General features: G+C 37.0%; 2 protein-coding genes across 2 annotated transcripts; both read right to left on the bottom strand.

Annotated features, from left to right (window-relative positions):
- Positions 1-1,315: 1,315 nt before the first annotated feature.
- On the bottom strand, positions 1,316-11,244 carry LOC145224363 (3-galactosyl-N-acetylglucosaminide 4-alpha-L-fucosyltransferase FUT3-like). Its single transcript, XM_080090846.1, has 6 exons — positions 11,067-11,244; positions 10,854-10,969; positions 4,393-4,491; positions 3,527-3,606; positions 2,784-2,912; positions 1,316-2,652 (listed from the first exon to the last, which is right to left on the bottom strand). The coding sequence occupies exons 1-6, from the start codon at positions 11,152-11,154 to the stop codon at positions 1,869-1,871; spliced, it is 1,296 nt and encodes a 431-aa protein (XP_079946972.1). The 5' UTR covers positions 11,155-11,244; the 3' UTR covers positions 1,316-1,868.
- Positions 11,245-19,033: 7,789 nt separating this feature from the next.
- Positions 19,034-21,034, bottom strand: LOC145225184 (uncharacterized). The gene is made up of 3 exons (XM_080091863.1): positions 20,347-21,034; positions 20,170-20,291; positions 19,034-20,106 (listed from the first exon to the last, which is right to left on the bottom strand). The coding sequence occupies exons 1-3, from the start codon at positions 20,591-20,593 to the stop codon at positions 19,261-19,263; spliced, it is 1,215 nt and encodes a 404-aa protein (XP_079947989.1). The 5' UTR covers positions 20,594-21,034; the 3' UTR covers positions 19,034-19,260.
- Between the last annotated feature and the right edge of the window lie 340 nt (positions 21,035-21,374).

Here is a 21,374-nt window from a genome sequence, read left to right as displayed (position 1 = left end):
TAACAGAGGGGTGTCTGAATCGTAATGGTTTAGTAAGATTAAGTTTAAATTGGGGTCAAAAGTCGATTGTAATTCTTTTTGTAGAATTTCGTGTAGATACATTTTAGTCTTTTTTGTTATTGCGCAACCTGTCAGAAGATGCGTGATGTTGTCATTAATATCTTTACAACGCGTTATCCTGTTTTCTTCCGTTTTTATAGGTCAGCATACTTTTGCTACGATAAAAATCCCCCATTTGAAGGCTTTTTGTATCGTAAGATACGCAGATTGTTTTTTAAAATTATTAAAAATATGTTTTAGTTTTTTTTCACAAAAAAAAGAGCGCGTTTTCAGTTAAAATCATCAGGGTTTCATGGCGTCGTGTCCAGTTCTTGTCTCTTAATTAATTCATAGTAAAAATGACGCAGTTTCGCTTTTTTCCAGTTAAAATTGTTATTTTCTTCAGTGAAAGGTATATTTGTAAAAAATTTTCCATTCACGGTTTGGTCGCCATGAATTCGGTTTCGAGTTGTCAAAGAGACTGGGGTGTATTTGTTTAATTTTTGTTCCACATAGGGTTGAAAAAATTTTTTTCCAAGATTTCAACTTCAAAACGTCTGACGGCATGCGCACGTGCTGGAATATGCGTGCCTAAAGCAGCGTTTCTTAAAAAATTGCACAAATATTATTTTCTATTTAAGTTGTAGAGGCCCCTTCCCGCCTCAACACGTGACGACCGACCGATAAAAACTTATCATGTCGTCTCCAGTAAAAATAAGAACAAGTTAAAAAGGCTAGGCAAGAAACTAAGTTCGTGTTGTGTAAGTCGTAATGAACTAAGGTGTAACATAGTGCGGTAAAGCTTATACAATGAAAGTAAGATACACACACAAAAAAAATATTACGATATTTTGTTTGGCTGTTCGTGGCAGTGCTTATTGTAGATTGGTCCATATCGAGGCCAAATTTTATTTCTATGTATTGGTTTCCAAATTTTTGGGAAAAATTTCCAATCGAGATTTAAAAGTCGCAAAGATTTTTTAGGAGACATGTCTCGCAAAGGATTCTGAGTTTCTAACGTAGACGTTAAGAAAATCTAGATTTTCTTTTTTTTGTAATAATTTTGACGCGCCTAATTGAATATAACTTTACTAACCACACTGGAGTTACCAGGTCGTAGCAGTTATATAAAATAAGGTTTGGGTTTATTGGGAGGTGCGTTTGAATTTTATCAAGTAAAATTTGGTCAAGGTAATTTGAGATTTTATCGTTTGTAAGACAATTTAAGAGCAGATGTTCTATTTTGTCGTTCTTATTTTTACAAAGTTTACAGCGCTTGATTCTGTTTTTTTATTTCAAAAAACAAACAAAAAACAACAACAACAAACAAATCGAGTAAAATCAAAATGTGTAGGGGACCCTAAGGGAAGGGGACCCATAAATATTGATGACGTCGCTGCTTTATATTTTGTGCTCACTTGGCTTTCGGCTTTGCAAAAGGACGGTTACACGCACTCTTTGTGCACATGAACCATTTTCAAATAATATTTTAACTCACAAAAAAGATTTTTGTTTCCGTTTATATGCTTTAAAAACCAATAACTATTTTTCAAATGCCTGGTACAGGTCTATATATTTTACATTATAATTCAAGTCACAGTGCCAAAATATGCACGATACATTCAATATTTTAATATTTCTGCAAATTGCATAGCCTGCAAATAAAACTGCACAAACTTTCGGCACAAGGAGAGAAACGGTTTTCATTATTTCAGAAAACGTTACCAATGGCACGGAATCAGTTATATGGCCTCTTTAATAACCTACAGCACAAACAAGCTTTACACTTTTTGCGGATTGAGGAGAGAAATCCACTACATCAGTTCTGCCTAATCGACTTTGTCAATGTGTAAGCAATCTTTCGATGCTGTTCCATACCACCAATCGTGTAAAGATTTCAAGACCACTTTTTCTTTGAACGGGAACCCAATTTTATGGTCGTATTTTTCTCCGTCCCTTCCATATATTTCCGTATACGTTCTTGTGTCATTTACTGAGATGCCGTACAAAGCACGACAAAGCGCACAAAATCCTGCATATCTTCCGTACGGGTAGTGATCTTTTTGCTTTAAAGTCCTCCAAGCAAAGTATTCCGCATATGCAGTTTCATTGCTTTCAAGGTACTTCAAATACTCGACAAGCTCTTTCGTGCTGTTAAAGTCTTCAACATGAATATAGGAGTGAGGAGGTGCGACCTGCTTATAATCTTCACGTGTGGCGCCCGAAACAATAGGCACAGCACCCGCCATAAGACCGTTGGTGAAAAACTTTTCTGTGATGTAACCTCGGCAGTGGAGTGAATTTTCAAACGCCAAATAAAATCGGTATGGTTCAATCATTTTAAAGAACTCTTTTGAATTGCGTTTCGGCGTGCTTTCGCGATTGTTAAAGCATCGACCAAACCTATCCACGCTGAGACCGTCGGAAATGAGTTGTTCTGATATTCGAATTCGCCTTGCACCGTTTGAACCGCTGTTGCAGTTGCTGGCAAACCAAATTGCGGTCTTGTTTTTTTTCGCCAGCAGTAGTGTTAAGTTTTTTTCCGACGGTAACCCTCCCATCTCGATTTGTTGCAAGGGATTTTGCAAAAATCCTGGGATTAGGGAATCCTTTCTGTAATAAATTGCGGTGCAAAATTATACTAATAAGCTGCATGTTGATGGAATGTAACAGGCTATGAGTATATAGTGTACACATAGTAAATCATGAATCTTAATTGACATTGAATTAAACAAATGTGTAACCTGCATGTTATTGTGCCGTTAAAATAATTATCTTTTATATCTCGAAGATCAATCTTCTTCCTTATATGAACCGATTGGGTGATAGAGGGACTTTCAACAGACCACCAGATGTACAGTTGGTCAGCTCTCCTAAGTTAGATAAAAACATAAAACGTCAGTACACTAATTTGCGGTAGAGCTACTAACACCATACGTTTCGCCTGATCCAAAAGTGCTTAATTTTCGATAGGTGGCGTAAAGAGCTGAATTATTTATTTAGCGGCTATAAATGGGTTGGGTTGGGAAATATTTACACAAAACTTTTACATTAGTAACTAATTTTTTGGGTTTGTTTTATTGAATTTTAAGTACTAATACCTTACCTCAACCCTAATAGCCCTAACCGTTAGCATTTTTTGAGATATACCGTTTTAAATGAAAAAAGTGCTCTTTGCGCCACCTGTCGAAAATTAAGCACTTTTGGATCAGGCGAAACGTATGGTGTTAGTAGCTCTACCCTAATCTGCACGCAAGCCCATAAAATAGTTATCATGCTGCAAAAACGGATCCTGCTATGTACCAGTTCTTGTGAAATCTGATGTATGTTATAATGTGGCAAAAGTTCATAGATTCAAAGATCAAAGATTTTGCAAAAGGGGTACCTAAAGCACTAGTTGAAACAAACTATATCAGTGTTACCTTTATTACAATAAATGGTTTACACTTGCGAAAAAAACACAGAAAAACACCGGAACGAACAGTACCTACTGTTATTTTGAGGATAATCCAGAACAGTATTTGTTTCAAATGGGAATATAACAGCAGCAGTGTCAGGGTCTGTCAACTGAAAACACGAACATACTACAATGTTACCATTGGGTTGTGTGATAGGCTGAACCACGAAGCAGTAACAGCTGTATGTGCATATTTTTGTCGAAACTAAACGCCAAAAACAGCGAAACAGTGTTGTAATTAGGCCAACACTACTTGCGTATTGGCGGTTTAACATCCAACCGCGAAAAAAATCTGACATTATCAGGTCGGTTCATAAAACTAAGAAATTTAGAAAACAAAACAATGGGGATGTTTGGCAATTATCTGTATTCCGAACAACAAAAAGGGTTTCAACTTAGATTATAGTAGCTTCTATCACTATCACATTTTTGTTCAACAAGACAACACCCATTGCTTGTTCTGGAGCAACAGTCCAATCCTTTTGATGAATCGAATCAGCTATACCATTTTATCATCATAAATTAAATGAAAGATGTGGTAACAGAAATTTAGGTTGAATACAGAATAGAATAGCCAGGCCCAAAGCAAAAAACAACACCTAATAGAATACATTTGTAATAGGACGCGTGTTTAACTTTATGTTTAGTAACGTACGATTTTATTTTAAATTTTAAAACACTGAAAGTTACCTGATTTGTACAGGCATTGTTGAGTGGCGGTTTGTTTAAAGATTGCAATTTTAGTTTGAAGATAATAGATAGTTTAATCTACAGTACACTAACTGTTCGGAATAATGTAACGAACAAATTAGGGTTTTAAAGCGATACAATAGCTGTTCTGACACAATAATTAAAATATCGACATCGACGAACTCAGTTTAAATTCACGAACTTACCCTTTGACGATCACGCACAATTGGACAATTGCCGCATTTTCCTGGATGCCCTGCTTGACCACCCTTAAACCAACCACCTTTCGACCAGTACAAGATAACCTGTGTGTTAAAAAATATTATTATATTATAAATACCGATGTACCCTTGATTATAATCATAATGAAACACATTTTAAAAACATATATATACTGTTGGTCTCAAAGTTGTAAATCGGGTCGGGTTCGGGCTTAGTTTCATCAAAAAGGGCTTGATTCGGGCCTGATCTTTACACGATTTGCCAGAATTTTTTTTAAATATACTTAACTAGACAGTTGCTGGACCTGAACTAATGTCAAAAAGCCCTCAAATTTCAGTCCCGACTACAACTCTGGTGCAGTGGCGTAGCCAGGGAGGGGGCAAAGGGGCCCCTCCCAAATTTTCAAATTTGTACATTGACAAACTTTAATTTAGTGTATTTTCGTCCCTCATCATTGTGGTTTCGTCTCTCAACTATCAAAGGAATATATAAATTACCAAAAATGACTTTTGTCACCAAGTTGTAAGTCGAAATCCATGCTTTTTTGGTTTATGCAGACATGGAATAAATCAATAAAGCGTTTGGCTGTCCCGTCGAACCACAGTTATAAGGCAAGTCGCGTGTTTGGTAAAAGCACGCCGAGCGTTAGCAAAAAGTTGTATTAGACAACAAATTATTTGGCCCCTCCCAAAATTTTTGGCTGCCTACGCCACTGCTCTGGTGGGTCTATATCGTGCCATGCTGTTGTAAATAAAACGTACTCTGATAAATACTACTAGGCCAAATAAAACTAACAAAATTAGACCGCAACCGCACCTTTACACAACACAAGTTGTTAAAGGCCAAACACGCAGGAAAATAACAGGTTCTGGTTCAACACCATGTAAAATGTAAAGTTCATCTCCGGTTCGTGTTTAGAGGAAATCGTGATGGTTCGGGTTCGATCAAAGAACTTTATAGCGGCGAACGAGTTCTTTGGTTCGATTTCATTGTAGAGTTCTTTGGCTCGATTCAGGTTTAACCTACGCTCAAACCGGTACGTGGGTTTGGGTTCAGTTCCGGTTCGACTCCCTGCAATAAACCTCGGCCTCACTGAGTCGGTAACTATTTCAAAATATGTCTGGTTTCACTATGTAAGGCAGGGGGTCCCAACCCGTGGTACACATGCCACTAGTGGTACGCGAAGGTTTTTCAGATGGTGCGCAAGTAGCTTCCGTTTTTTTTCACAAAAAATGGGTGCGCCCGGAAATGACTTTCGATGCGCTGTTAGCAAATTTACACCGCGCATCGACCAATAGGTGGACAGTAAACAAACACCAAAATCTCGTTGTGCTTTAGTGTTATTTTTGTAGGCCAATATTATTATTCTCCATTAAATACGATTCGATCAAATTAGTTGTTCTGTACAAAGTGGTACGCGTGGCAGTACAGAGCGTCCAAGTGGTACGAGATCGTAAAAAGGTTGAAAGGACTCATGTAAGCGACTAACTGTCACTAACACCATGCAAAGCAATGTTTGACTAATTATTAAAATTCGTTTCGGACAAAAATGGAACGACCGGCAAATACAGTTTTTTTCGTTTTTCATCACTCAGGGCCCGCCCAAAACCAAGTTCTAAAATTCACAAATTAATTTGTGCAAGAAAAAGAGAAGATAAAACCTACACTCCTAGTCTTCGAGTAATAAATATTTTATGAAAGCATCTGGCTTGTTTTGTAGGGACAGAGAAAGAATGGCAGGGAATCGATGTTACCGCCCAGTGTGAGCACTGACTGCACCAAACCCGCCTCAAAAGTTTCGGGCCGTAAGGCCGAATCAGGCCGAACCTGAAATCCCCGTTCTGAAGGGTGTTATTTACTGAAACTTGTGTTGCTGGTTGCTGATGCAGGTGAACTGGTTTATGACACTTAAAAACAACTTTTCTAACACGTAAGTTGAAGAAGACACCTAATATTTTGCAGACTAGGTGGGTCATGTCTCCTAGATACAACAACGAGTTTAGCGTGTGATTTTTTTTATTTGGCGACACGGTTTTGGAGTTTTCCAAAACGTTTCGGTTGCGTGCGACTCGTGGACAAACCGCCATATTCAGCCGAAATGTTCCGGCTAACCGAAACTTCGGTGCATTACTAGTACAAGCACCAAAAATATTCTAACTGTATGACCGTTTTTTTATGATGACTTTTCACATACACTATATCCAAGGCGTTGTACATATTACATCCACGTGATACAATGTATTTGACATCAAACATTATATTGTAGTAGATCCACTCGTTAGTACCAATGTATTTAAAAAAGCCACAATATTCTTAACTAGGGGTCACCAAACTACGGCCCGCGAGATCATTTCACCCGGCCCGCGACTACATTTTTTGGTTTGCAAAATCGTAAATCGGTAACTTTGTAACATTCGAAAATGAATCTACTCATTACGAAAGTTTTCCTGTCGCGATATGTAGAATTGATATTACCTAGTTTCATATAATTTTAACGATCTAAAGCCAGTTTGTTAATGTTACAAACAATAATACAAGTGTTAATTGTGCGCAAATAATTGCCTTCTTTGGGTACTTTTGACGTAATATACAAGTATTACTCGTAAGATGAGACTAACTATGCAGTAACAGTCGCATCACAAGATTTTAAATAAGACTGCAGAATAGCCATCTTGGCGCCCTTAATCGCCTCGCGGGCTTAGTTTGGAAAGACGGCGCTAGGGCATGTAAACCATGCGGCCCGCGTGAAACTTATCCGGCCTGCAGTGAAAAAAGTTTGGTGACCCCCTGCTCTTAACGATTAGGTGGTGTTATCGTCACTGTATGTTTATCTCAATGATTTCGCCATTTGTGTGTAATCAACTGGGCTACAAAACTGTCAATATGATGTCATAAAGGTTTCTAAAAGGTGAAATTGATTTGTGAAGTGATATGTCATTTGCTTCACGCTGAGTGGTAGCCGAACCTAATTCATTGAAAATTTACGAAACGATAAATGTTTTTAAACTGGCACACCAGTTGGTGAGCACTGTGTTTTATGTTGAAGCTGTTAATGCTGATAATATATACATATTGTTAGTCCTGTATTAAATGTATTATATAAAGAAAAGCAAATCATATGTCGATTTTATTGTCGGCAAGTTGCCCCGCGTTGAGTTAGAAGAAAAATTTAAAAAAAATATCAGTCTGGTAAAAACCCTGTGGTCCTGAGCTAACTCGACTTGACTTCCACCAAGTTTCTAGCCCGATGGTAAGTTGTCCTTCATCAAATCCAACTAAGATGCATTGAAAACACTATGACGCCAAAGCGCGACAACAACATAGGAAATGGCAAAGACAATCTTCCAATCTCCCAACTCGTTAATTCAAGGAAATCGTTAATATTTTCCGGACTGAGCACACAACCAAAAACTAGCCAACAACATGTGAGGTATGAGTTTGTTAATCATTGTTATTAGGGCTAGCATGTTCCTAGGATTTGCCTGACACAGGATTAACGCCAAAAAATCAAAAATATGTTTTGTGTATAACAAAAGTAAGACATGTGGGGAAAGTTTAATATGCAGTGTCGTCTACTTAAAACCGACAAAAATATCCAGCTGGACAAAAAGAAAACCGCGCAGTTTCAAAATAAATGCATAGTTTACTCAAATGATGTCGAATTATTATGGCTAGCAACCAAGTAATTCCCGTTCAACAATTTTAGCGAGGAATTTTTCCATCCGTTTCTTACAAGTTATGTTAGTATACGAAGCAACAGAAACTCTTACGAAACGACAGAAATTGTGCCAGATAGAATGGACACGGAAGACTTTGTTTGCTCGTGGACGTAACACAGCCACTAATCAAATAGACAAGGTGTTCGCATCGACATGGACGCAAGACAAAGGACAATGGCAAACTATTAAAACCTTTCATTAGTCATCAAAAACCACTGCTTAACACCCAGCAGGGCGAATTTCAATCTGCTGTCAATCGCAGTTTCTTTATTCCCATGAACTGTTAAGAGAAAAATGTCTTACAAAACGTGGATCCATAAGGGTAATTTTAACCAACAATCAGATTTATACTACTGCATCTTTTCCAAAAGAAAAAAACTAACCGCTATGAAACGAGATACACTGGGACTGTTACGTCACGTGAATCCGCTCTAATTAAGCGCGAAGCAACACACGAAGGAAATTTAAACGCGCCTCAAAATGGCTTCCAACGAATTGTCCACACAGATCGGTGTCATATACCTTGCTTTGAAGAATATGCCTCATTACCTGTTTGGAAACCGAAAGATAGTAAACAGCAAAGTCACTACTGTCACACACCATTAAAAATGAGGCGAAAATACACTCCCTGCAATGCTTAACAAACGTATAGGGCGTCAGGATAGGTCTAGCTATGTCACTATTTATGTAAAGTTAACGCACAAGAACACTGTGTGAACAAAATTCAGTTTAGACCTTGGCTTTACACAACAATATAGACATTGTAATTAGGGATGGCCCGATAGTACTGTATCGGCGCCGATACCCGATGCTTCAAGCAGTATCGGTACTCGTCCGATACTTTAGTGGTATCGGTACAAGTACCGATACTTTTTTTGAGACTTTATCATTTGTAAAATTGAAAATGAAAGGAGGCAATAAAAAACAACCATCGGCCGTGATAAAATATTTATGGGACTACATTTTAAAAACGCGTTCGTTTTGGATTTAATGAAATAATATGACCTAATTCGCTACCGCGACTTAATGCCGCCACACGTTTTTTTAGGCCCCGTTAATTGCGAGCGAGCGTCACAACGCACAAAGTTCATTGTAGACGTTTGTACGCATAACTTTCGAAATGACAGGTGTTTAATTTGTATGGCCAAGTGTATTTAGACATAGCGTTATCAGTGACAAATTATTTTCTATGCCGTTAGGTGAACTTGTAAAAATGGCTTGTAAAAATCAAAGTGCTGTGTGGGATCATTTTATGAAGTGCGAACTGATTTTTCTAAATGCACATGCAATCATTGTGGTGCAATTCTTGCCCGTGGTGGTAATAGTTCTAGGTCATGGTTATGGATGTTCAAAGTAGTATAACTGGGTATTCTAGAACAATTGTTTCGAATCTAGAATATCGAATCCAATTCTCATATTTTTTTTAACTGTGTAGTCATTGACCTTGACAATAACGAAAGTAGACCATTTTCACACATTATAAAGCTTAACCAAAACAAAGAAAATTACTGGGAAAAAACTTTTTGAAACTAAATACCCAAAAATCCACAAAGACAGAGAATTAGCATAAAACCTTTGATTATAATGATTTCATTCAGTGTTTTTTATTGCTTTCAGTAGTAGTAACCATGTTGTGAGCATGCTGAGGTAATTGGATTTGTCTGGTTGTGAAGCACTGACATAGACTTCCCAGTGCAGATATATAAAGTTTGTTAACTTAAAACAACTGCAAAAAAGGCAGCCTAGCAAACAAAGTTGTGACATTCGGTGATTACTTTTTAAATCCCAATTAAACTACCTGCGATTTTGCAATACAAAAGTTGGCGTTAAGAAATGACCCAAAGTCATATGTTTTGGGATTCCTTCACTGTTTTGGGAATATTAACAGACAATCCCATTCTCTGCCTAAAGCCATGATCGTTAAATGTTTTTTGTTGTCAAAGTCGTAAAACAATAACGTCGGTAAGACGTTGCAAACAATAGACGCCGGTAAGACGTTGCAAAGCGCGTCGCATAAACGTAATCACGTGATCAGATGCATAACAACAAGTGCACCAATCGTTAATTATGCCTCCAATGCACCACCGTCGTTAGGGCGTTGTTAGCTCGCCAACTGATTTGCCAAAGAGTCTTTACCAGACCTGGGCATTTTACGGCCTTAAGTGATTTATTAGACTGAGTGTGTTGTTAAATTAACTGTAATGGTAAAAAACAGTTAATGTTTTAGACTCAGTGTGTTGTTATATTAACTGTGATGGGAAAACACATTACAAATACATCAGTTTGAAAATGTTTTTGCTTGATTGCAAAGTATCGGGTATCGGTATCGGATCGCAGTACTTTTGGGGTAAAATATCGGGTATCGGTATCGGTTCAAAATATTGGTAACGGGCCAACCCTAATTGTAATTACTGCAAAGCGGAATGATATGTTAAATCAATTAAACTAACACCAATTATACTCACTCATCCAGTAATCGGATCAAATAGTCGTGATACACAGTTGTGAAAACCAATAACAATATTCGACACCACAAAACCTGACTTTTAAGCACGACTGGCGCTCACAGATAAACCTGTTTGTAAAACGATAACACAGGCTGATGGTCAAACTTAGTATCGTTGGCCAAATCAAGAACAATAGAGGCAGCTGATTTGAAACTACTTAGTGCAGGGTATAGCGACTTGGGTACTTTCACAAAATCCGTTGCTTATAACAACACCTACCTTTTGTAGCGGCCGTGTGGACTTGGTAGATTCTGAAGAAGAATTGCTGACACTTAAGTCGTTGCGAGACATTCTAGGCAACTCAGTCCATTTGCTATTTACGTAGGTTGAACTTTCTGAAATATAAGTGTTTCGTGGCTATGAAACAGCTTGATTGCATTTTTTTAACAACTAGAGAATGACCAACATAACACAGTATAGTTAAATACTCACCAGTCAAATAAAAAATGTAATATAGAAGAGACAATGCCGCTAAAAAGCTTAGTGCCGCAAGTAATGTTGGTTGATATGATTTTGACATTTTCCAAAAACAATTCTGACATGTTCCAGAAACAAATCCCAACAGGTATGTATACTGTTAAAATTTAAGGTCCTAAATTTCACAAAGGAAAGAGGGTAAATTAAAACAACCTTATTCAAGGTAAACGCACTTCTGCAAATGCTTTTGTCTTTTCTGTGAATGAGCAACTTTGATCGTATTTCTAACTCAGACTCGATTTGTTGCCCTGACCTATCTTCCTTCTCTTGCTCTATCTTTTATTGTGTGCGCTCCGTGGTGCGTTAAACAGCATTTAACGACCTTGCTTTTGAACTGAACGCAACCTTTGCTGTAATATTTCAGAAAATTAATGCCGTTTGACTACGATTGTTACTCAGGCACATTTAAACTACAGCTGCTGCTTATACAACTTTTTTACTTTTTAATATTTTTAAAATACATAACTTAGTTTATTTACCGAAGCAAATTAATTTATTATTTGGAAATGACTACACTACTCATCATGCAAAGTATTGAAACGTAAACTTCTTTTTCCTGCAATAAACTTTCAGTTGCGCAAACCGACTGTGCCAAGCCTGAAAGGTGGTGTGATGTAGCGGTTAACAGCTGCTAGTGCTGCCCTCGAGCATTCCTATAACTGTTTAGGCGTTTTCTTATTTTCGCTTCATATTTTACACTTTGTTGGGCTATTCTTTTTATGTCGTGACAAACACTGAAAGTGCAGTGTTTTCCGCTGTTTGTACTGTATCACATTTTTTAATTGGTGTCGGCTTGCTTAATTATGTCACTTAATGTGTCCAACATACTGATGCTAAGAGCTGAAAAGCAAGTCTTGCTTTCAAACTTTTCTGCTGTTTTCAAAAACTGTTTTGTTTTACTGTTACGGACCGCTATTTTCTACACGTACAAATATCTGAACCTAACCAGAAGCGTAATAAACGCTATGGCAGTTGCTGGTTTTTACTCCTTCATCTTAAGTGCACTGACCATCATCATTTCGCCGAAAAGGTAAGTGCGAAAATTGTTAATAAGCGCTACGCACCACTGCGTACAGTTTCCAAAAATTTTTTTCATTTTTATTTTTTTTTAAACCATAGAGAGTGGTCAAGGTACGTACAAATCGTTCACCTCGTAGAGTCACATTTCTGGTCTCAAACAGTATTTGCCAACGAAATGACTTTACCCGATACTTGTTTACGTAGGTCGCCCATATACAAATGCATACATCGATGAGCCAATGTTACGATCAAATAAAAAGACATTCCGACCTAATATTTTTCTATAAATTGGTACAGATGTACGTTAGAGCAAGAAGTTTCATCTCATAGAGTCACATTTCTTGTCTCAAACAGTATTTGCCAACGAAATGACTTTAACCGATACTTGTTTACGTAGGTCGCACATATACAAATGCATACATCGCTAATCCAATGTTACAAATAAAAAGACATTCCGAGCCTAATATTTTTGTATAAATTGGCACAGATGTACCTTAGAGCAAGAAGTTTCAGTTTGTAAAGTCACATTTCTGGTCTCAAACAGTATTTGCCAACGAAATGACTTTAACCGATACTTGATTACGTAGGTCGCACATATACAAATGCATACATCGCTAATGCAATGTTACAAATAAAAAGACATTCCGAGCCTAATATTTTTCTATAAATTGGCACAGATGTACGTTAGAGCAAGAAGTTTCAGTTTGTAAAGTTACATTTCTGGTCTCAAACAGTATTTGCCAACGAAATGACTTTAACCGATACTTGATTACGATAGGTCGCCCATATACAAATGCATACATACATCGCTAAGGCAATGTTACGATCAAATAAAAAGACATTCCGAGCCTAATATTTTTCTATAAATTGGCACAGATGTACGTTGGAGCAAGAAGTTTCACCTCGTAGAGTCACATTTCTGGTCTCAAACAGTATTTGCCAACGAAATGACTTTAACCAATACTTGTTTACGTGTCGCCCACATACAAACGCATACGTGCATCGCTAAGCCAATGTTACGATCAAATAAAAAGACATTCCGAGCCTAATATTTTTCTATAAATTGGTACAGATGTACGTTAGAGCAAGAAGTTTCAGTTTGTAAAGTCACATTTCTGGTCTCAAACAGTATTTGCCAATGAAATGACGTTAACCGATACTTGTTTACGTAGGTCGCCCATACACAAACGCATACATGCATCGCTAAGCCAATGTCACGATCAAATAAAAAGACATTCCGAGCCTAATATTTTTCTATAAATTGGTACAGATGTACGTTAGAGCAAGAAGTTTCAGTTTGTAAAGTCACATTTCTGGTCTCAAACAGTATTTGCCAATGAAATGACGTTAACCGATACTTGTTTACGTAGGTCGCACATATACAAATGCATACATCGGTGAGCCAATGTTACGATCAAATAAAAAGACATTCCGAGCCTAATATTTTTCTATAAATTGGTACAGATGTACGTTAGAGCAAGAAGTTTCACCTCGTAGAGCAGGGGTGTCCAACCCGTGGCCCGCGGGCCACATGTGGCCCGCAGGAGGGTTCTGAGTGGCCCACGTGGTATTTTTCGAAAAAAACTTTTATTATTAACTTAATGGCCTACGTAATTCATGGCGAACTTTCATTCCGAAAATTGGCATTTATTGTTTGCTTTTTTTCCTTTTTTAATAGAGTAATACACAACTGTTCAAGTTACCTTTATTCCATCATAATGCACATTGCCACGCATCACAATTTCTACATTGTTACGTCTACAATCATACTCGTGCTTTAAGAGTCAGTCAGAAATATTCCTTGCCGTATTGAGGTACGTCTGATAATAATCAGAAACCCGTACAAAACGCATTTAGCAGTAAAATATCCCAAGCACTCTGCAGTGATATAGATTATGCCAAACCGAAAAGCAAGTAACGCCAACAGAGTATTACAATAAAGTTGGACACATGAGTACAAATACCCTGTAAGATCAGTACTTTCTGACAGCCATATGGAAAACTTGCTTCGCTTGTTAGAGAAAACGGTGCCAAACTTCACATTGAAATTTTGACGTGTGGCAAAACCTTTGTTGACTTTACTATACATTTAAATTGGACTCTTGGGCAACAGCAGGATGCAAGCGAATTTATAATACTGTGTGATTTTACCGCTATTTTTAAAGACTTTGGTTTAAATTCGTCTTTTCGGGTACAAGCAACAAAACAGTGTACGACTTGCGGCAATGTTGTAAAATCCGCACATGAGCAGTCTGTCTTGACATTGCCGATGTTTGAAAGCATTTTAGACAACTGCAATCTTAAAGCATATTGTGATGCTGAGTTTTTAGGCGTTATTTCTGGTAATTGTTCAATTTGTAACGATGACGCAAAACAGAAAATAAGTTTACGTATTGTAACCGCTTCTGATATTTTATGTATTGTGTTGCACAGAAACTTAGGTGGTTCGAAGAGTTGCAAGCGTGTAATTCCCGATCGTATGTTGTCATTTTGCTCTGATACGCAAAAGGTTACGTATACTTTAGCGTCAGTTGTGGTTCATGTTGGTCCGGATGTGGATTCTGGTCATTACGTCGCCTACAAATTTAATGAATGCGGTGCAATGGAGTTTGATGACGATATAGTGGGACAAAGGACGTGGATGGATATACAGAATAGCGTTTTAACTGGAAGTTGTATATTTTACTACAAAAAAAACTAATACCGAAGTTATTACCACGTCTGTTGCTAAACACCAACCAGTGAAGGTAATTCGCAGAAAGCGCCGCCGAATTGACCAAAATGCCATTAAATCTTCGGAACGAATTATTTACAAAGACACTGATTTGGAGCTAAACGGTGTTCAAATTTCTGGTCTTCACAGTTTTTCCGGGCAACAAAAAGTAGTTTATGAATATATTACCAACAATATATCAGATCTAATTTACACACAACACCCGAACAGGCCCGAAGCAGACCTGATTGTTATCGCTTATGTTTATTTAGTAAGGGATACAGACAGCGTTTGAGAGGTTACAATGCACAATTTACAATAGATAAAACCAGTTTGACTCCAAATTGCATGACAGATCTATTGCGATTTATTGACTATTACTTTTGCGACCTTCGTCTGCGACAACAACTAATTGGAGATCAAGTCATTCGGCAAATGTTTCAGGGAAGACGCATAAGACCTCAGTTTGTTGTTAAGGACTCCGTACTTGCTAAGCTATTGATGCACACCAAAAATTTTGACGTTAATTTTTTTTCACCCATGTTTTAAACATGGAAGCAATCACATATTTTGTGATGAAAACTGACAGTTTGACATACCACGATGCTAGCAGTAAAATTGCCCACCGACTATATGAAACATCCACAAAAAGATCTAAACCGTTGGCACAAATGTCCTTTACATCACGGACAAACATGTAATGCCTAACTATTGTGTCTGGATTTCTTCTGTTTGTAATAGCAGTTTTTTTGCCTCATTTTGTAATGGTCAAATTGAGGATTTTATCTGTAAAATAAAACCACTACGATTGCCGGAACCTTGACGTGGTGTAGTGGCTCACAACCAACACCGGCTAATTAACGTTGGAATTAAAGAACTCTAACTCCAGGCGACTCGCCTTTAGGCAATAGAAATGTCCAAAACTTGAAACTTCTTGCTCTAATGTACATCTGTGCCAATTTATAGAAAAATATTAGGCTCGGATAGTCTTTTTATTTGTTTCGTAACATTGGCTCATCGATGTATGCATTTATGTGCGACCTACGTAAACAAGTATCGGTTAAAGTCATTTCGTTGGCAAATACTGTTTGAGACCAGAATTGTGACTCTACGAGGTAAAACTTCTTTCTCTAACGTACATCTGTGCCAATTTATAGAAAAATATTAGGCTCGGAATGTCTTTTTATTTGACCGTAACATTGGCTCATCGATGTATGCATTTATGTGCGACCTACGTAAACAAGTATCGGTTAAAGTCATTTCGTTGGCAAATACTGTTTGAGACCAGAATTGTGACTTTACAAACTGAAACTTCTTGCTCTAACGTACATCTGTGCCAATTTATAGAAAAATATTAGGCTCGGATAGTCTTTTTATTTGTTTCGTAACATTGGATTAGCGATGTATGCATTTGTATATGGGCGACCTACGTAAATAAGTATCGCTTAAAGTCATTTCGTTGGCAAATACTGTTTGAGACCAGAAATGTGACTCTACGAGCTGAAACTTCTTTCTCTAACGTACATCTGTGCCAATTTATAGAAAAATATTAGGCTCGGAATGTCTTTTTATTTCTTTCGTAACATTGGATTAGCGATGTATGCATTTGTATATTGGCGACCTACGTAAACAAGTATCGGTTAAAGTCATTTCGTTGGCAAATACTGTTTGAGACCAGAAATGTGACTTTACAAACTGAAACTTCTTGCTCTAACGTACATCTGTGACAATTTATAGAAAAATATTAGGCTCGGAATGTCTTTTTATTTGATCGTAACATTGGATTAGCGATGTATGCATTTGTATATGTGCGACCTACGTAAACAAGTATCGGTTAAAGTCATTTCGTTGGCAAATACTGTTTGAGACCAGAAATGTGACTCTACGAGGTGAAACTTCTTGCTCTAACGTACATCTGTGCCAATTTATAGAAAAATATTGGGCTCGGATAGTCTTTTTATTTGTTTCGTATAATTGGCTTAGCGTGTATGCATTTGTATATGGGCGACCTACGTAAACAGGTATCGGTTAAAGTCATTTCGTTGGCAAATACTGTTTGAGACCAGAAATGTGACTTTACAAGCTGAAACGTTTTCTCCCATACCTCAAAATGTCGATTTGTACGTACCTTGACCACTCTCTATGGTTTAAAAAAAAAAAATGAAAATTTTTTTTTGGAAACTGTACGCAGTAGTGCGTAACGCTTATTAACAATTTTCGCACTTCCCATTTCGGCGAAATGATGATGGTGTGCACTGGATGTACTCAAGCGTGACATGCCGATACAGGCTCGTAAGAATTAAATGATAATGTTAAATCAACGAGTGAATGAAGTACTACAGGATAATTTGGATCATAAAAAATTAAAATTTTGGTCAAATTTTTATTTTATTTTTTAACTCTAAAATGATCAAAATCCACAACAGCTAAACATTAGCCTAAATAATACTTCTTTGTCCATCTGGAACATAGTTTGGCAAATACTATCATGAGGTCACATGAGAAACAAAAAATAAAGGGTCTGGTCAAAAGGCTGTACTCAATTCTGCCCAATCTTTAAGAAATTCTGTTGCCCGTCTCAGTTCGCTAGCCACCCAAATAATATCCCATTACAAGCTACCACTGAATAGGGCACTTCAGTCGCTACAGTGCTTTGTTGACGGGTCGGGCTTTCCGGCCCTGACTTATGAGCACAAGCATAGCCGGAAATTCGCATGCTTACAAATAGTGCAAGTGACAGTGTGTTAATTGTTTAGCGTAGATAAGTTGTGACTGTTTTCGTATAGTCTTCATCTTTGCGTTTAATACTTCAAGACATCACCTTCTATTTACTGCGGCACTCGTTTGTCAATCAATTTCGCGCTAATATGTCACGCGTGATGTTGCTTAAATAAAACAGGATCCAGAAAATCGTTTTATGGGTAGGCCTACGGTTTCGGACCAAAATTTTTCTGCAGATTTTGTGGACCACAAAATTAACACACAATTTCAACAATCATAATAAGGCCTTAACAAAACGAATTGAATACAAAAATATTTTGGTATGCGGAATTCAGAAGTTCAGAAAGCGGAACTCTTTGAAAAAAGGATAACTATTACGTGAAAATATCTTTATTTTTTTCAAACCTGGAATTTAGAGCTTAGCTGCGGCAAGCCTGACAAACAACGAATTGTTTATTACCATCCTGATTCTTTTGTGTCGTCCTTAAGGATGGCTGTACGGTACGGTACGCAAAAAAATCATCCAAAAGTTCGGTACGTAGGTCCGGTAGAAGTGCAGGCACCTTACGACGGTACGCTCCTTCCTTCACCAGAGCGTGCCACCGTACCAAAAGCGTACTGGCACCGTATACTGGTGAGCAAAATAAATGTTAAGAAAATGATCGTTTTTTGAGTGTTTCCAGTTGCGAAGAATATTGAAATTAACCTTGCATTTAAAGTTGTTTGACATGATTTTATCGTAATGCCATTGTTCTAAATTACTAAACTAGGATTTAAAAATGTTATTGAGTCTAGACGTCGCTGCTTTGTATTTTGTGCTTACGTTGCTGACTTGGCTGAAAAAACAGAATATGTACTCGTAAATCAGTTCGCGTGCCAAATCCCAATTGTACTTTCAAAAAAGCGCACGTAATACTAACAGAGCACTGGTAAATTATTCTTAAGCTGGTTCTACGAAGTTAAGCTTGTAACCTGTTTTGCACCAAAGAATTGTCGTTGAAAAAATATGCTGTTAAAAATTACATCGCAATCTACCGTCGCTGCACGAGCCCATCGTAGAAATAGATCATTCTTTCTTTTCAAATGCGAGAGTTTGGTATTTTTTCAGCTAGTTTAGACACCTCTCACTTAAGTTCAAGTCAACAAATTAATCCAAAACCGATTTTGATCAGTTTATTTGAAGATATACGGTGGGCTCTTCGCAACGAGGCCGTACTGCCAATATGCCATCCTTGGTGGTGTTTAGGTAGATATACATAAATATAGTATAATGGACAATAATGTGTTTGTGGTGTACAGTCAATTTTTGTCTGGGCATTCTTTTTTGCTTGCCAAGCCAAAAGTGCTGTTTTATTAGTTTAAATCAAACTAAATCCTAAATGATTGTGTTTTCGCCTTAATAAGCACAACAACAAAACGTTCAAACAAGTTCATGTTAAAAAATTTGTACCTGTAAATAAAAATCAAATGAGGTATTGCTATTTATTAGTCCATCAACCAAAACAGTTAGACTGTAAATATAGCAGCCAACAAACATGCAAAATGCATATACTGCAATGTAGCACCACAATATTTACAATGAATGTAGAAATGATAATAGTGCAAATAATGAGGCAGTACATTTTAATATTTTGTAACATGATAATGCAGCAAACCAGATATGCTTTTCAAAATCCCTGAAAAATACATGACACTTTAAAACTGCCTCCAAGGGTTGGACACTGTTGTGTTGTACATATGCTGTGGTATCTTAACAGTGTGCAACGGTGTATGAAAAAATTGACTTTTTGTCTTTGTGGGCAAACTTGGCAGAGGAAATGGGTGGAATGTCTCTTCAGGCGTTGATGAGCTAGGTATCAACTTTGCTTGTGCAGTCTGTTTCGTTGAGCTGTACTGATGAAAAGTACTAATATGATGAACCACCGGCTGTGAAAAGTAAGTACCAGTCGAATTGAGTGTACTAGCATTTGATTCATTCTGTGTTTCCTGCAAAACAGTTTTTTTGCACTTTTTACTTGGATGTTGTTGTTCATTTGCAGAAGTTTTTGTTTTGCCTGCATTTGAAGGAATTATATCAAATGAGGCATTTTCAGTTTTCATTGTTTCAACTGCTTGCTGTAATAGCTTCGTAGCAGTTTCTACTGCTTCAGGTGCAACAGAGGTATAGTCAAAGTTAGAAATTTCTGACAAAACATTTAAAAACTTGCTGTCTATATTTTTACGCTGTTTTGCAATTGAATCAGTTTTGCTTTTGGGAAGCTTGTTTGGTATGGATGGGTGAAATTGGTGAGCATTGGGTAATGGAACTTGGATATAAAATCTAGTTACTGTTGAAAGTTTTTCCACACCAATCTTTTCTCTCAATTCCTTGATTAATTCCTTTTTTCTTTGTCTGTAAAAATTTCCTTCTGATATCGGAGGAAGAGAAAAGTCAACAAAAATCACAATTTCACGAATCACAATTTGAGCTGGGCAATTTTTTTTCTTTGAATAAACATTCCGTGTGCGACGTTCTGCTTTTTCATTGCCCACACTTTTTTTCTAGAAGCAATAAAAATGCATGTTCAAGCAACAAAAAAGAGAATGCACATAAAATTCATGTACCTTTGGCTTATAGTACCTAGGACCATATTGACATTCCTTAGCCATTGACGAACGAACTATAAACGGGATTCCCATAAAAGGGATTTTTGGTTGTCCATTTGAAAGTTCCCAATAAATTCTATCTGTAATGAAACAATGGTAAAAATATTCTGCACAGTACATTTTAATGTCACATACCTTCACTGCCATATCTTCGTTTTTCCTTCGATTTGGAGTTTGAAGATTTTTTTACTGATGTCCTCACACTGTATGTTGTTGAACAAATGCAATTATACTCATTTAAAAATGTGTCCAATTTTTCTTTTCCATCTACATAGCCAGCTACATAATTCCCATTTTGCATGGGCCACATATCTTGCAGATGTGTTTTAATAACATCCATAGGATCTGTTGGATCACCATTATGTAACTGACAACTAGCCATACGTATTGGTTTATTATTATGACCTTCAATCCAAACGCAACAAATATTTAGGTAAATATACTATACTGAGGTATAAAATACTAAATAGTGTTAAAATGTAGACCAATTTTGAACAGAAGATTGATCACGTCGAACTCTTAACTGAATGCAAAAAAGCAGGTTTAGCTGATTGTGGAAAAGCTGGTAAACGAAAACTAAAGATTTCAGAAAACAACTGACAGTCTGACACATATCTGGAATCTGGTCAACACACATGCTGCTGCCTCTGTTGATGTACAAAAGCTAAAGCTAAATAAATTAGGCTTTGTCTATGCTGAATTGCACCTGTGCACCAATTCTATTGATTTGTTTGATCTTCCATACTGTATGTTAAACTGTAATTCGCCAAGCGATAGGTATTTTTACGACTGGCCTAAAAAAACGCAGTTTCCTACCAAGTTTATGTTCAATCGATTTGGGGAGTTTTTTATTTTGTGCAATCATGCAATAAACACAACAATGTATTTTTGTTGTTTCTATTTTGCGTTAACTTGCAAAAAATGCAATTTATTTAAAAAAATCGTAAACATGAAACTTTGTAGTTCTTGTCACGTGACTAACGCACTCAAAACTGCTGCAATCTAGTGATTATGCACTTATGCAGTCCAGTTTTCCATGTCAATTTCCCGCTCACATTTTTTCACTTTTTCTTCAAACTTAACCAAATATATTTGACTGCACATCTTATGATCATTTAGACTCTATATCATAGAGGAAATTTTTGTTATTTACACCATTTTAA

Source organism: Phallusia mammillata, chromosome 4 (assembly GCF_965637545.1).
Source record: "Phallusia mammillata chromosome 4, kaPhaMamm4.hap1.1, whole genome shotgun sequence".
In the NCBI taxonomy this organism is placed as follows: domain Eukaryota; kingdom Metazoa; phylum Chordata; class Ascidiacea; order Phlebobranchia; family Ascidiidae; genus Phallusia; species Phallusia mammillata.
The sequence above is the reverse complement of the archived record's forward strand: the minus strand, read 5'-3'. Positions and strand labels throughout refer to the sequence as shown.